General features: G+C 41.0%; 2 protein-coding genes across 5 annotated transcripts in view; one reads left to right on the forward strand and one right to left on the reverse strand.

Moving 5' to 3' along the window:
• Positions 1 to 1,216: 1,216 nt before the first annotated feature.
• LOC105214864 (TOX high mobility group box family member 4) lies at positions 1,217 to 4,236 on the forward strand. Of its 2 annotated transcripts, none has more exons than XM_011188533.3 (2): positions 1,217 to 1,553; positions 2,386 to 4,236. In XM_011188533.3, the coding sequence occupies exons 1-2, from the start codon at positions 1,374 to 1,376 to the stop codon at positions 3,202 to 3,204; spliced, it is 999 nt and encodes a 332-aa protein (XP_011186835.1). In that variant the 5' UTR covers positions 1,217 to 1,373; the 3' UTR covers positions 3,205 to 4,236. The 2 variants fall into 2 exon arrangements, with proteins under 2 accessions (XP_011186835.1, XP_011186836.1); XM_011188534.3 differs by lacking the exon at positions 1,217 to 1,553 and adding an exon at positions 1,667 to 2,263.
• Positions 4,237 to 4,561: 325 nt separating this feature from the next.
• The window catches only part of LOC105214863 (uncharacterized), a 75,819-nt gene continuing 63,256 nt past the window's right edge, over positions 4,562 to 17,124 (reverse strand). For all 3 annotated transcript variants that reach the window (XM_029042051.2, XM_054229441.1, XM_011188532.3), the window contains exons 3-6: positions 9,152 to 15,720; positions 7,500 to 8,262; positions 5,794 to 7,434; positions 4,562 to 5,359 (exon numbers count right to left, since the gene is read on the reverse strand). In XM_029042051.2, coding sequence (XP_028897884.1) covers positions 5,837 to 7,434; positions 7,500 to 8,262; positions 9,152 to 13,744 — 6,954 coding nt within the window. In that variant the 5' untranslated portion in view covers positions 13,745 to 15,720 and the 3' untranslated portion in view covers positions 4,562 to 5,359; positions 5,794 to 5,836. The remainder of the gene's footprint in view (positions 5,360 to 5,793; positions 7,435 to 7,499; positions 8,263 to 9,151; positions 15,721 to 17,124) is intronic.

Raw genomic sequence — 17,124 nt, forward strand, 5'->3', positions numbered from 1 at the left:
TCATTAATGCTAAACCGTGTTTGTTTATATGGAAATTCGTATAATGAATTGGAGCTTCCGGTAGTCTCAACTTTCGGAGTGTTTCATACGATAAATTTAATATAAGCTTAAGAAAACGATGTCCTACAATGGGTTAATTATATTATTATTATGGGTTTACGTCGTTACGTTAAAACGTTGACATTGTTAGACGATGCCACACTACTGCAAATTCACATACCTTGAACACACACTTTGTTTTTACGTGTTCCATTCCATCAGCTGTTTCGATATACAAAAAGAGATCAATTCATGTATCTACAGCTGTCATCGATTAGCTAACTGATATAGACAAGCCAATCGAACAGACTTTCCAAATTTTCATACGAACTGGCAGCACTGAAATCGAATTGTCTATACTTGGTCGCACTGAACTCTTCTACCACCGGCCATGTCTTACGTTTTCTGCAACAAAATTAATTTTTATAAAAGTTTTTTATTCAATAAATTCAATACAAAAGTACTTACGATTTATCTTCGCCTTCCATTTTCAATTTCAAATTTGTGAATAACAATTTTTATTATTTTGACAGTAATTTGTCCTTTGAGCCGTTCACAATAGTAAAATGGTTCTAAAATGTGTAAAACAAAACTTGGTAGCACTCAGCAAGCGGCGATAGAATTGTTAATGAGGCATTCGCATACTCTCCAGCACGAATTCAACTAGATATCTTTGTTGTTGCTTTCACATGTAAAATTTTTGACAGGCGAGCAGCGCCCAAAGATAGCGAGCAGAGAAGTAACCAATCGATGGCAGCTTACATGTCCTAGAGCGCGTAATTGATTTGTTCTTTATCGAGAGAGAGAGAGAATTTTGCGGGTACACTAGTTCTGCGGGTAATAAGTGAAGTAACAAACTTCTACAAGTCAGTTGCTTAGAAGACTTGTAGAGTTCACGTGACAGACTGAAAAAAGTTAAAAGCCTACTTTATAAGAAATTTATACGAGTAAAATTCCTGAAAGTGAATGTTTAGTGAATTCATTTATTGTAAAGAAATTGTACCGTAAATTTCGACTCTTTTATGTAACAAACAAGCGATCGAATCCGAATCATTTATTAAATCATCGTTGTAATGATTAGAGAAAACGTTGCATTGCTCATATCACATTTTTAGTGTGGTGGCAACTTTCGGTAGTTTCAAAAATATTGAGCGATCTGGTAACACGTTGTTTTTGAATGTCATTTTGACGTTTCTGGTATTTCTCAAGTCTTGCAGATATCAATGAAAAAATAGTTTTTTTTTTGGCTTCAGTTCATTTTTTATATAAGTTTGTTGCTTGTTAATAAATAAACAATTAACATAGCAACCATAATCGACGCAAGGCGTGTGAGAATGAATGCGCAGTTCCATACACCATCATTTGGAGACGAGGTAATATTTGATTTGCCAGACAACGAGACGGATTGCGAAACTATAAGTAAGGTTCAAGGTGGTGCAGGAATTTACACCACCCCCAGTAGCTTAATTAATCAACATCAAGAAGAGGCAGTTTTTCATCAAGAACAATTTGAGGTAGGTGTAAAAATTATTTTATTAAAACTTTGAGAGATATTTTATAAAAATATATGAAGTAAAGCGGTGAGGAAACATGAATTTGTAGTGAAAATATAATGTGTTAAGGTTTATTTTGTATAATAACCTTCGAGCTGCAACAGTGCACTGAAAAAATAGCATTTATTTTCGATATGCCCTATTATTGTGGAAACATGTATAATTGCAACCGTATGTAAGAGTATTAAAAAGATTATAATCATCACAAAACAGCTTTTGTTTGTGTAAAAAATGACCAACAACCAGCCCGGCTAACTGATGGACAATCAATAGAAACTGAAAGTCAATGAAGCGAAAATTGTGGTCGGTGCAGGGGTACGAAAATAATTTTTTGTGAGAGGCACATAAGGGTCCTACATTTACAATTGATATAAACGTTGACGTGGTTTTTTGATATGTGTACATTCGGTAGTACTTGTACTAAATATTTCCGATATTGTCGTCTCGGGATTTAAAACCGCATGACGACTATATCCATGAGCCATTATTTATGTGCTGTACGCATTTGTTTCGTAGAATTGTGTGTGGCTAGAGCGTGCGTTATCGCAAATCAGTTTGTATTTGTTTAGTCACTGAGCTTTGGCTGCCACAGTGAGTTTAATTATATTTTGATTAGCTGTAAGGCGTTCGCATTGAGATATTTTTTTGAAGAGCAGATGAAGAAACTTTTAGTAAGTTTTGTGTGCATTTGGAAATAAAAATCATTTTCGCTTATCGTATATGTGTTTCCTACAGTTTTTAAGTCTTTATAGGAATATTTCACTGAGTAATACATATTTTTATTTGCTTATAGACAAAAAGAATTCGTAGCATGGACGTGTCTATGGATGATTACCATAGTGCCAACGACGAATCGTTCGCAAATACTGCGTACACAGTATCTCCAACGAAAAATGCACAAAATACACCAACAGCAACATTAGCTGCACGTAAGCAGTTAGCGCCAACTGCTACCGACGCCAATGAGCCCGCCAAGCCATTGTCAGCATATGGACTATTCTTTCGCGATACTGTTAGCGCTATAAAACAACAAAATCCAAACTGTACTTTTCAGGAGTTATCGCGTATCGTTTCATCTATGTGGGAAGCGCTAGATTCGAGCCACAAAAATGTGTACAGCAAAAAGCATGAAGTGGCGCAGGCCGAATATATGAAACAAATGCGCGCTTATCGGCAACAACAGGATGAACAGCAACAACAATTAGCAGCTAATGTGAATGCTACACCAGCGCCTGCTTTACAAACAAAACCCGCTGTGTTCACAATCTCACGCTACAACAATGCAGACGACACCAGCAATAACACCAGTCAGAACAATCTTGCCGGCAACAATGAAACAACCGTTAGTGCTGCACAACCACCGGTGCAAGCGGCAACGCCAACTCCAACTACAGAAACAAACAGCGCAGTGAACGATCCACCACAGCCACAAATGCAAATGCTAAGTGAAGCGGGTGCAGTGCAGAAATGCACACGCGAGAATTGTAATAAACGCGCTATCATCAATCCCGATTGGGAAGATGAGTATTGTAGCAATGAGTGTGTCGTCATACACTGTCGCAATGTGTTCAACGCTTGGGTACAATCGAATCTGGAGTCGCGGAAGCAATAACAGCGCGCTTATTGGGGTGGCGGAACGGCAAGGAAGTAAAACGTTTACTTCCGAAATCTCTTAACAAATAATGGAGAGTGAGTCATAGATAAGAGAACACGCTGTTCAAATTTATTGCGCAGCATTATATTTCTTCAGACTTTCCAAAGATTGCTAGACTTGCAGCTTAACTCCTGGCTCAAATTATAGTAAACTGTAATTGCTAATTGTTTTGCAATTTCCAATTGCAGACTTTGTAAAATTAACTTATTTATAAGCTAGCTATAAGTTTAGCGCATATAATGGAATTCTAACTGAAGAATTGAGTTCCAATATAAATAACTTTTTGATAAAGATGTAGTATTTATTTCTAATTTAAGAAATTTTATTAAAACAGCACATCTGTGCCGAGGTCCACAGAGTTCATAACTTACATTATTAACTCTGTGCTGAAATTTAGCATATGGTTGCTTATACTTACAAGTAAATTGTAATAAATAATTGTAAAAAAATAAAAACAAAATTATTATTACTGAATTTGTTATATTAATGTTTTATTAATACATTTCTTGGTTTTCTTGCAATATTTGTATTTTTTTGAAAAAAGCAAAAGACATTTTATACCGTTTTTTCTGTTTTTAGTTTTAATATTAATGTATATTTTATAGCATAATACAAGTAACGCACACACTTATAAATTTGTGAAATTCTTTATTTGCTAACTTGCAGCCAGCCAATACAATACCAATTACATTCATTTCTGTGGTTTCAACTGGCAAACTTTCAAAAGAAAAGCTCAAATCAGAAATTTAGAAGCACAAATATTTGTTTGTATGTATAATACAGTTACTTAAAACTAAAATTTCATGTTTGCCGTATTTTATAAAATTAAGTCGTTTTCGCAGTATCCGTGTAAAAATGTATCTTGAGCTTACGAATATAAGTTTTTTCAATAGGCTAATATACACTTACGCGTAATGTATATTGGAGCGCATATCACCTAATACATTTCATAGATAATAATAATAAAGAAGCAAGTAAACCAAAAAAAAATACACATAATTCAATATAAATATGCGTTTCAAAGCAAAAGCTGTAGCGCATTCGAAATATTTAAAGATCATTCATTGTTGGCAAAAATATACAAGTATGTATGTTTGTATTTAAGCACATCTAAATAGAGTTCTGCGCATTTTCCTTACAAAAATAAAATCATTTCAAATGGTATTAGCACGAGACGCATGCCTGCTGATATCTTTCACATATCCTAAGCTAACAAAATATAAATTTGTCGTATAGGGCGGAAGGGGAATTGAAACGCTTTAAGCGATCTCTTACTTTCGTGGCAAAAGCAAACTAAAAACAAAAGCAAAAACAATTGGTATTTCGAAGATGAAACTCAAAAGTTAAAAAACCTAAAACACACATAAGATTATGTATGCATTTACATATATATATGTATGTATGTATGTTTGCTTGCACTTTCTGCAAAAAAGAAACGAAGCATTGCATTGTAAATAATATCACGAAAGTCTACCTTTCAACTATACTTGTAAAACATTAACTTCAATCGGTCGACCCTGTTTGAAATTCATTTTTCAATTTTCTCAAGTAATTATTATAATTTCTTATTCTTCGCCATTTCGCAGCTTGCTAACCGCTGTGCACACAGCTCTGGTTATTTATAATATTTGCCTATATTGTATGGGCTCTGTGGAGGAGGGATATTTTGCGGTAACAAACAGTACTAATTTTCATAATTTTTTGTTCTTCAAATAACAAATTTTTTTACGCAACCAACTACTATTGTGTATATGCATCTACTGTATGTAAATATGTGTTAGTTATGCATGGATAATTGTTGTTGCATAGTTTTACTGCATGTTTTTTTAGGTTTCAAATAGCTTTCGGGCTTTTTGATTAAAGTTGCTGTTATTTCCAGGTTTACGCAAATTTTAGATTATTGACAACTACGTATAAGTATATATATATATATATATTTCCATATGTTCTGCATGTGCCGCCTTTTCAATTTGTCTTTCATAGCTAGCAATTTTCCATTGTTATTGACTAGAGTAGTCGTTTCGACCAAAACGTTCGTAGAGATGCTCCTCGCGTTTCCAGCCTCCATGTAGATGATATTGCAGAATTCTTCTCCTGTTCTCGTGGTGGTAAACTGCAGAAAATATGTTGGAGATGTAGTTAAAATAGAAACTGATTCAGTGATATTGAAAAAAATATGTTAATTCATTCAGTGAAAAATCAAATCAAAATTAGTTACAACTCAACTTCACTTCAGTTGAAAAATTTCAATTTGTTATTTTCGATAATTTTAACCTGTCAAATATTGTAATTTTAGATTGAGTTGTTTTTCACTATATAGCCAAGCTTTTTAACTATATGTCACATTGCCATTTTTTGGGGTTGTAATATTAATATAATTTCAATTGAAATTAGTTGTGGTTCTAAATGCCAAAAAAACAATTTAGTTCTATTAAAGTTGAGTCGAGCTGTAAACTGTAATAGGAGTATATGAAAACTGTAAACTATAACAGCAATTTTTATATATAAAAATAAACGGTAAAATTACTTAACAAAGCTATACCCCACCTCATTTGCGGTTGAGCTCTCGCCACTTCGCATTAAACTTCCTCTACTCAATAATCTGCAATTCATTGATGTCCATGTCGGAGGACTCCTTGCAAAACGTACTCGAACGCTCCAATTTCGTTTCGACACGTGTCTGTTGCGATTGTTGGTCGTTGCATTTTTGAGTCGGTTGAGTTGGTGGTGGCGGCGTTGCCTTCTCACCGCGGCCAGCCGCTGACGTGGACGTATCGATGAACAATTCGATTTTCTGCTTGACCGCATGCGCTGCCTTCAACACACCATTGGTGGCGTTAATGATTTTGTTTTTATTATTCAAATGTGCCATTTGATTGACAGTATTATTATTTTTATTGCTAGCTATTTGATTATTTGTTGTTGTTTTCTTCAGTTGTAACGAGTTGGGGCGACGTGTCGGTATATTTGATGGCAGCGAATTGCGCGTATAATTAGCATTGGCCGTCGCTGTGACGGCTGTGTGTGAGGCGGAACGAATTGGACCGGTGTGCGGATGATGTTGCTTTTGTTGATGTTGCTGCTGATTATTGGTGGGTGCAGGGACGGCGTTCGTATTGCTCCGTTCATCACCGGAGCTATTGGCGGTTTGTTGTTGCTGTTGTAATTTGTTTTTCTCCGCGCGTTTGGCGAGTATCTCACGCGATTTGGCCGATAGGAAACTATGACGTGGTCCACCGCCAGAGCCTGCTGTGTGTTGACCACCAGCAGCAGTGCCCTGTGACGCTGATTGACCCGGCATCGATATCGAACGGTTTTTAAACATATCGCGCGATGAGTGTGTGGATGAAACAGATGAGAGTCGGCTGGCCGCTGACTTGTTTGTGGTCACCGACGAGGGACTCGAGCCGGTTGACTTTATATTTTGCTGTTGCAAATGCTTCGGAGGTTTGGTGCCGATGCTCGCAGCGCGATTCGTCTTCACAATTCCATTAGCCATCTTGCCGTTTTGCGACTTACTGCCGACAGCTGCCGACTGTTTGCCGCTGTTACCAATGAGCGGATTCGAACGTGACAGCTTAGTTACGCTCGAAAGTGATTCCTGTGATATCGCTTTATTTGTCATCACTGAACTTTTCATGCTGTCACCGAGCGAATCACCGCCACGATCCGATAAACGGTCAGCATTGTCGGCGGCCTTCATACGCATGGTACGGCCACGACGCGATGGCGACGCCAAACTGTCCAGCGACATATTAATGGATTTGCGTCCGATTAGGTTAGCGGTTTTACGCGCGGCTGGACTGGAAGTGCGGGAACTATCGCTAGATGAGATCTGACGGCCTTTACCCTTGCTGGTGGCCGGTATGCTGGAACTTGTGGCGCTACGTACTGGACCGTTGCCGAATCCTGCTGGCGCGTGCACTTTGCGTGGCTCCAAATAACGAGGGCGCACCTCAGACAAACGCGGTACCGTTTTCTTGTTCGTGTCGTTCTTTACCTCGGCGCTCGTTGGTTTTGGTGGCAACGCTGGCGCGGTTGTGACGACTTTATTTATATGCATTGGCGCTTCGGATTGAGTGCGGCGATGTGTGTTCAAACTGTTGCGTTCAGAAGTGGTGGCACTCTGTGAGCTGGCGCGCAGCGCTTGAGGCACATGGACGCGGGTGTTCGATTTAAGAATTTTACCTGTGAAAACACATATGGTTAAGTAAAGGTTTATAGAACAATTATATTTGAATTTGGCCACTTACTTGTGCCTTCACGTATATCGTTGTTGGCTTGCACACCGCGCTCTGTGGTCTGTACATTACCCGCTTCCTGCGTCTGCGTTGCCTTGTAGAGTTGTGTATCCTGCGCCATAGCGCGCTTCGAATGCGCCTGTATAGCCAACTTAACCTGATACAGGTCCTGGTTGCGTGTGCTACCACTAAAGGTGAACGCTTTCGAAACTGGTTTGCTGCGCTTCAGATCCATAGGTTCGGTGAGACGTGCCAATGTCTGTATCTTTTTACGCAAATCGAGATCCATACGCTGCCAAGCAGTCACACGCATAGCACGGGAACACTGTCGAATGAGACATTGTTCCACCGCGGAGAGTATGGCGCTCACCAAACGAATATACTCCGAATCCCAATCCAAGTCCTCCTCTTGCAAGCCCTGCAACTCTTTAGCCAATTCACCGAGATTCGCCGGCATTTGTATGACTTTCGCCTGCAACACAGTGTTGAGGCGTGTCACACGCTGATAGCTGCGGCATGCCTGATCTGGTGTGAGCGACGACGCTGTGCGCAATAGAACGCTCTCCAGACGCGGTATGTGACAACTGCGATCGTGGCCGAGCGATAGGAACGAGTCACTCGCTATCAGGCTGGCAAAGTGATCGGCAATATAGGTATAGGCGGCGTCCAATATATCACGTACAAGACTCTCACAAATACCGCCCCAGCGATAGGTCGCCAACTGTGTCAGTAAGTTATCACAATCGAGTACTGTGTCCAACACGCTCTCCGATGTCTGCGTCGTAGTTGTGGGTAAAGAAACAAAAAACAGCGATAAGGGGAATGTGTTAAAACATATAAACATAAATACAAAATATATTATATTTAGTAGGTTAACAAGCTGATAACGGCGCCAGCGTTTCCCTACTCATACAGCTGATTCATAGCTTGTCTCTTATCATCGATATGATCTCTTGCTAGATAACGCTTATATGCACCCAGGCAATCTACACACGGGGCCTCATACAATGAACACCATTCTTTTGCGATAAGCATTTGATGAGAGGTGGGCAAATACAAATGTATAGTACTTATCTTTGTCGTCCTCATAGGGTTCATCTATTCTCAACAAGCCATATAGATAAGCGGCTGTGCGAATTTGATTAAATTCCGTTCTATTCAGTGGCAAATAAACAATTTCGCACTGATAATATCTCAAGGTTTCGTAGATTAAAACACATTGGCTGTGGAACTGATATTTTTCTCTATTTCCAAAAGATATGGGATTGAATGAGACTTCTTACGAGTTTTTTTGCGAATTGGAAGGTAAAATCTGTCGAAAGAATCTAAATTATGAATAGTTTCTAATACTGAGCGAGGATCTCTATCGAGGAGATTAACTATCTGACTACAAGCGCGATCGTGGTGGTGAGACTAAACGAGAGTTAGTTAATGATCTTCACCAAAGCTCCCGTGCATACCTCGATCTTAAATCTTATCTCAATACAATAGAGGGACAATTTATATAATTTAAAAAAAGGTTTATCCGCAGAATCTTTCTACGTATAGCAAGCTTCATTACAAACCTGTTCATTTAATATATATAATATAAATGTCCTGTAAATTTAACTAAACAGTAGATCAGGTCACAGCCATAAACTACGAAATAAATGATATAAACTTACCATATAAGCAACTATTTGCTGCCGACAACGTCCCAATATATCTGCTGGCAACTGAGCAAACTGACGAGTTGGCCATACTTTCATGTAGTGGCGACAAGTCCAACGCAAGCATTTGCGATACAAATCATCTAGCGAGTGGGTCAATGCTACAGGCAAGACCTGTAGTATGCCATCTATACAACCCGAACAGGGTTTGTGAAAATTGTGACAGTAGTTCGTCTTCAAGGCGTGCGCAGTAACTTCCTTCAGGCCCTCTAAGCCGAGAAGATCTGCTAAAGCAGCTAACTCCATCAAGCTAATGCCATCGGGCGGATGCGAAGCTCCGGAATAGATGTGACACAATGCAAAATGTACGGCGGAGTAGGAATAACCCTGTAGTGAGACCACACTCTGTGCGCCACTACCAGCCAACATGGCCGCAAAATACTGACAGCGCGAGCGTAGAATACATTTGTGCGCCTTGATGCGCCGACCGTGCACTTCGACAATCATGTCGGTGGCAATCTCTTGCAGGAACATTTTCAATAAATCCTCACCCAATCTACGTGGTTGACGGCACGATATAGAAGACTCGTCCATACCGGAACGACTGATACTCGAAGCTAGACTGGAATCGCCGCTGATATCCGTTTGTATGTAGTCCATTTGATCACAGATAATGTCGTTCGGCAATGAGTTGGAGAATTCTTTCGAAAAGTTCGGAAACAGACGTGACAAACTGCGCAAGTTCTCCACCGAATTTGTTATGCTAAGGAAACTATTGCCTTGAGAACGTGTCATGGTCCAGGAGTGTGGACGCGTTTTCGAATCGTCCCGAAATAGCCGATTGATTTGTCGATGATTGCCCACACTCTTACTCATCGACTCGGGTGAGTGTAGTTCGAACTTTGTAGGTTTATCCATATCGGATAATTTCACAAATGTGCCCTTCTCAACTTCGCCATGCTCATTCACCGTTTCGAGCAACATTTTTTGTTTCTCTATGGTTGCGTGTAGAGTCTCCATGGTATGTCCGGATGCATTCTTTTTCGGTGATGAAGTTTCTTTGGCCTCAATTATGGTTTCCATAATAATAGCTGATGAGCGATTTGAGGGTATCTGTTGTTGCAGCTGTTGCTGCTGCAGTGCCGCCTCACGCATTGCCAATTCCTCATCCTGTTGGAAAGTCAAATCCTCAGTATCAGTGGTGGATGCTGGAGATAAATCTTTTGAAAGCACACCGTCTGTTATGGAAGCCAAACTACTTTTGTCAAATGTTTCGTTGATTTGTACATCACGACGTCGTCTTTTAACGCGTCCACCGTTTGCGGCACCAGTACCAGAGAGAAATACCTCATCATCACGTTCTCCACCCGATACCGAGTTTCGTGCCGAATTGTTAGAACATGTGCTCAGCTCAGACTTGGAACCGGTGTATTCGTCGAAAGGTGACAACGAGCTGTCCACCGACAATGACGATGCTTTCGATATTAACGGTATTTTATCGATGATACTCATTAGTCCGTTACCACCGCTCTCATTTGAATTTGCTGTAAGACTAATGGAGCGTTTGTAGTCGCATGTCACACCTTCTTTTGAGGCATTATTGCCCCACGAGTGTCGCTTCGTTGCGTCGTTTTGAGCGCGCTGTTGCTGTGATAGCCGCCGTATGGCCGCGACTGTGATAGGTGGTTCAAGGTTGCACTTATAGTCAAGCGACTTGCTCTCACCACATATTTCATTATCTATATTCATCTTTAAACTGCTACTTTTTGCCATTAATGTTTCCGTCGAGCTTGCGCTTGAACGCATCACATCGTCAGCGCGTTTTTGAGCAGCGTGCGAAGCATACGAACTAGACAGACGTTGCGCTAAACTAAATGGCTCCTTCCTTGGAGTTCCAATCGGCTTCTTACTCTCACCTATATCTATAAACATACTAAAAATATTTTTCTTATCTGCAGCCGTTGTATCCTCAGACTTAGGCTCCTCAGGTTTGACTTCTTCGGCCGTTGTATATTCGCTCTTCGAGAGATTTACAAAGAAGCCGGTCGGTTTCGGTGCCGTGTACGATTTACTCATTTGCGGCTTCATTGGTTTTTTATTGAGATCATCGGTATTGGGCTTATTATCCATATTATCTAAAGAAACATAAAAACCGCAACCGCTCTTATGCGAACTTGTCGAATCGGAACGTTCCCGAAATTTACCAGCAGATACCTCCATGCTTGAAGTTGAACTGGTGCTCTTACGACGCTCTGAACGACAGTCGCTCATATCCACAACCCATGACGCTATACCAGGTATAGGCTTACGCGTCTTCGGTCTTGAACGCAATTCAACCTGATCGTCATCATCATCGGCCAGCGGACGTGTCGGTTCAAAGTCTAATGAAGCAAAGCCACCCGAGACAATAGGGCACGACTCCAAACGACGATGTACAGGTGGGCTCTCGCATTGCTTGGGCGCAAAATCTTTGATTGAAGCCCCACCAGAAATAATGGGATTTGACTCATCGAACTTGGAGCGTTTTGGCGTGCGTGGCATTGGTACCGGTGAATCTGTAGCATCACTGCAGTATGCGCCCGAATCGCGTTGGTGTGATAGTGAAGAAGACATTGTATAGTCACGATGTATGGAAGAGTTGTTGCTTGAAGCGTTCTCTATGTGTGCTATGGAGTTATGCGGTGTGTCCGGATGAGTAAATGCTTTATGCGAGTGACCGTCGTAGTCATCGACATGAGCGCGACCGCTTAAACTAGGACGGTGCTCATGTTCGGACCAAACTAAGCTCGGCGCGGGACTGGATGAAGAGTAGTCGGTTGTGTAGCTGAGATCATTGTGTGCAGCATTTACTGCAGTCGGATGTGAAATGCTGGCACCTGTCGAGCCGTGCACGGAAAATTTAGGACTCACCGCCAAGGGATGAATACTAAATTGTTGCATATTGTGTTGGAAAATATATGGGCGTGGCTTATGTTCTTGTTCGCGACGCAATTTAACGATTTCTGAAGAATCCGAGGAATCAGCATCAGCCGCCAATGAAACAGAGGCCTCAGTGGCATCCTCATGTGTAGAGGCATGTTGTTGGGTAGCAAGTTGTTGAACCTTAGCATCCTTGGTTTCAGCATGCAGTGGAGCCTTTTGAATTTCATGCTCACGTTTCCATAGTTTTTCCTCGTCCGAGAGATTATTTGTGGAAGTGGCAGAGGCAACTGAAATTTGTTTCTGTGGTGAATCTGCCCCAGAATTCGAACTGGAACTTGACTTTGATGTATCACATGTTTCTACAGGTTCAGGCAAGTCTTTGGATTTCACTTTGCACTTGGCAAATGCTTTATGGAATGATTCAAGTTTTTTGGTCGGCGAATCTTCATCTTCTACACCAACCGCTTTCTTTGGCTCTTCCACATGTTCTTCAATGTCCTTAGCATCCTCATTCGACTGCTGTCCATCCAGACTTGGGAAGGAGAGCACTTCATCTTCGTCACGCAGCGATGATGCGTCAATAAAGCAAGCGCTATGCCCAGAAGAATTCATTGGATTCTCACGCCTTTCAAGATCACGCAACAGTGAATGTGCACTGATGCCAGTGAATAATGAGCTGGTGTCTGCAGTTACAGACGCGCCCGTTGAGTAGGTACGCTCTCGTAGATAGGGTGCAATATCAGGTTCTTTAAGTAAATTAACTTGCAGCTCGGCTACGCCGCATTTATCGCGCTCCTTCGGCAGCTCGAAGGCTGCTTTAGGCAGTTTGTTTTCACTATGAGAAAATTCTGTACTAAAAGCAGGAAAACTCACTTCACCAATTTTTCCAACAGTTGTTGTGCTGTTAATGCCTGCAATGGGGGCGCCCGTTGCTGCTGTGGACACTATACTGCCTGCAGCAATACTGTTAGCGTGTGGAAACACAGATTCCCACGAGCCAGTTTCCGAAGAAATCGACGACGTTTCCATAATGACGATCTCCTCGTTCTGTCGCTGCTTCTCCTCCTTCGAAGTGGAATGAATACCGCTACCAGCTACAGCCACCGCACTGCCTCCACTGCCATTGGACACTTTCAAACGCGCGGCTGGCGTTGGTGCTGCCGTAGATACATGCACACCATCGTAGGCTTTATTATCAAATGAGCTACCGCCATTGTTGATTGCGCGCGCTGCGACGCTGCCAACGTTATCACCACCACCACCTGCAGTCAGCACGGCACCATCACTGGGACTACTACCGTCCACACATTCGTCTACGACGCCATCGCTGCTGCTGGTGGCGGTGCTCACAGGCGAAAAAGTGTCACGCTCCTCATCGCCCAAATCGACTTCGCAGGTCTTGGTCGACGAAACGCTGCCTTGACGCGGCAGCAAATCCAATGTGGTGGGCATATTGGCGCGCCGTAAATCCTCGCTGTATTGCGGTGGCGACGATGTGGTCGTGGATGAGCTGCTGCCATTGCCGCTGACACAGCCACTGCCGGCGCGCTGTGCGGGCAAGGGGCGCGTGTGCCGCGCGGGCGCTACTGGAGGCGTTGTGGTTAACTCAAGGCCATTGGCAGTCACGTTGGGACGTTGCATCGCTGATGGCGCGGCCGTTGTTGGTGAATGTGTTGCACTGTGCATTGTTGTTATTTGTTATGCTTTGCTTACTGTTGTTGTAAGTATGAGTGTCTGTTTGCTTGCAAGTTGTTTTTGCGCTATCTAATGCTTCATTAGGCAAATGACTGCTTTACCGTTAGCGCATGCTATTGTTGCAAGCGTACTCTTTGTTATTGCACTGAGTAGTTTTTTCTGCTACCAGCAAACTGATCCGCCGTTTTGCTTTAATGCTTCCACACTTTACAGTCACGCTCGACGAATTCTTTTCAGCTTGTCGCCACTCGGCGCGCGTTTGTTCTTTTACCGTGTCGGTTTTATTTGCTGTGGCAATAAAAAACGTAAAAAAAACGTAAAAAAAAAACAACAAAAACACCAGATTCTATGCTATTGTAAATGAAGTGTTTTTTATTCCCAGGCAATGAAAAATGGCGACTGTCTGTTGCGTTCAAATTGCAATTTCAAATTGCGACTTTTATACGATTCTTTTTGTTGTTGTTTGTACTGTGTTTATTGTCCGCCGCAGCTACTAAATGTAGGCAAATGCTACTTTGGCTTGTGTTTATTTTAACGCTCGAAAATCGCTCGTATGAACTAAGTCAGAAGCAAAAACAAATTTACTCCGCTACTGTCGTTGCCTTAAAATGCAGCCACATTAAACTAAATGCAACAACGAAATCTGCTGGGTATATAATATAAATTTAAACTTAAATATATACACTTCTATAAGTAAGAATGCTTATATGTATGTTTGTATGTATGTGTGAGTGGCTTCCTTTAGCCTCACGTTCAGCGCTGTGCTATGCTATGTTGTGTTATGCTATTCTATTTGCCACTATTTCTGTGCTGTGCGCCGTTGCATCTGCACATGGCAACACAAAAACGCCAATGAATGCGAAAATTCTTGGCTCTGCAATTATGGTTGACAACAGGCGTACACTGTTTGCCTTAGCTATGCGGATGGACGCAACTTCTTGCCATTTACTGCGTTCCTTCTGCTATTTGTGACACTCAATCAGCGTTGCCGACCAACCAAAACGGGATGCTAGCAACTTGAAGTGACAATGCGTTGATGTTGTTAGTTTGCAACCGCTACCGTTGTTGCTGGTGTTGTTGCTTTCGCTGTACCTGTTTGTTTTCCACCACTTAGCACAGTAACCAACAATTTTTTAGCGGCAAAATTGAATCTACAATTCTAAAAAACTGTATTGCAAATACACTTCGCTGTTGTTGTTGCTTAGTTGCTAATGCTTGAGTTATAGCAGCTGTTGCTCGTGTAAACACTTCAGCGTGTGCGAGTGTCCGCGCTTCTAGCTTCTCGACTTCAAAGTGTCCACCAAGACGTCCAACAATTAACTAGCTCCAGGTATTCGCTTACTTCTAGTTTACGCTTACGTTGCAGCGCTGCTCTTGCTCTGCGCTGATAATGCAACAATAGAGGGAAAAAATGTGCAGTTACAATAGCAACAATATCACTTATTGATGTATGCACATATGTAGCTGTTGTTTTTCTGCACTGTATGCCGCGTGTATTAGCTTAGTTGTTGTTTTTATTGTAGTGGCTCGTAACTTTGTTTACACATTTGTATGAAGTTCACTTTGTTTTGCCGGTGCGGCGCGTTGCTTAGCGTCTCTGTGGCAGCAGCCTTGTGGCGAGACGTCGTTTATGTTCGTCTTGTGCTTTAGTTTTTATAAAGTTGTTGTATGTAGTTATCTGCTCTGGCTCTTGCTGTTGTTGTTGCTGATCAACTACAGTCAACATTTTGCCCGTTGTTGTCACTGATTTATTACCGCTGCCGCGTCGCAGCTTCAGTCGCTACTCGCGCTGTTGTTTATTTCTTCAAGTGCTAATGTTGCTGTTGTTGCTATACCACACTATGTGCTCGCGTGTGTGTGTGCATGTGCATTGTTCATGCTCTCTTAATGCTATTGTCGTTGCAGTTGTTTGCGCTTGCGTTTTGCTTTAGTTTTCGCGTTGTTGCCGCTACTAATGTATAATTAACCTGCAATGGGAAGAAATAAACAAATATACTGATGAGTAAGGAAAACAACAATTGGTTCGGTCAAAAAGTCGGCAGATGTGAATTGAAAGACATGTATATACATATACATATATGTAAATATATGTAAATATGTACACAGTTGCAATTGTCTATATTTTGCTGTGTTCACTTTGCTTAATTTTTTTTCATATAATTTCTTTTCTTTAGATATTTGTTAAATAATTAATCGTCTCGCACTTTATACCCTTAAGTAGATTAACACCGCTAGGAAAATACTTAATTTATGATAATTTATCCTAATAAATTAAGTGCGTTCATACTTCTGATTCCTAATTTATTTTGACAGCTTTCTTGGAAACGCTTTGAAAAAAAATTTGAACAGAGAAAAATTTCGTAATTTTCGTAAGTTGTTTTATTAAAATTAAGTTTTCTTAAAAACTTGTAAAATTTATTGTTTCTAAATTAACCTGCTTAAATTAACCCAATAAGTATGCTCTTTGAAACGAATGGGAGGTGGTGTATTTTCATAAAATTTAGATACTAGAATCGCCTGCGGCTACCGGATCATTGCAGTGTCTTCCCAGCGGAGATTACAACAATTAAATCGTTTTTTTAGTTTTAAAGACTAGAACCCTATTTATTTTTATAGATAGGCACGTGGGTTTAAAATCACTAAAGTCTCCTGGAATCTCATCGAAGATAGTGAAATAATGATTGAAGCTATTACTAACACTAACATCATATTTTACGATAAACCTGCAATGGGTTCCTGGACATAGTGATTACATAGAGAACTACCTTGTTACAGTTAGATGAGGGAATTTACACACTTCTGGCAACGTGCGGATATTTAATCGACAAACATGCTATATACATAGCTGAATCTCGATGGAAACAATCAATGACTTGCTCAGCAAGTAGACAAATGCGGCCCATGAGTGGAATAGGAGCCGAACTTGTCGACTATTGAAATTTAAAAGGAATGACATGAGAACCCAAGTAGCGTTGTTAACAGATTACTGCCTGATTGGGATACACGCCAGCAGACTGGGGATACCTTTCAATGATTACTGCAGCAGTTGCCAAGAAGCGGATGTTATCGGAAATATCGGACGCGGTTTCCTCGACGATGTGACATATATCAAACTATACGAATTACATTGGAACTTCCCTAACTCGAATCACCATAATCCACAAAAAAACTTCAAGTTAGAGAGATTTCCGAGTTACGGAAGGCAATTTGTATGAAATTTTACTTTTATTGCCAATTCAAGAGTTCGAGTTATGGAGAACTTCGAGTTATAGAAGTTCGAGTTATGGAAGTTCAATTAATTTTATCAAGATCACAGGGTGGTTCATAGAGGAGTTAATAATGTGAGGGGATTCCAGCCCCGGTGGTGTCGC

Source organism: Zeugodacus cucurbitae, chromosome 4, assembly GCF_028554725.1.
Source record: "Zeugodacus cucurbitae isolate PBARC_wt_2022May chromosome 4, idZeuCucr1.2, whole genome shotgun sequence".
NCBI classification, from domain to species: Eukaryota; Metazoa; Arthropoda; class Insecta; order Diptera; family Tephritidae; genus Zeugodacus; species Zeugodacus cucurbitae.

Excerpts from the sequence above, each read along its gene's own strand:
- LOC105214864 (XM_011188533.3), top strand. The coding sequence starts at position 1,374 with ATGAATGCGCAGTTCCATACACCATCATTTGGAGACGAGGTAATATTT. Across the intron at positions 1,554-2,385 it reads TTCATCAAGAACAATTTGAG|ACAAAAAGAATTCGTAGCAT; the intron begins GTAGGTGTAAAA and ends ATTTGCTTATAG.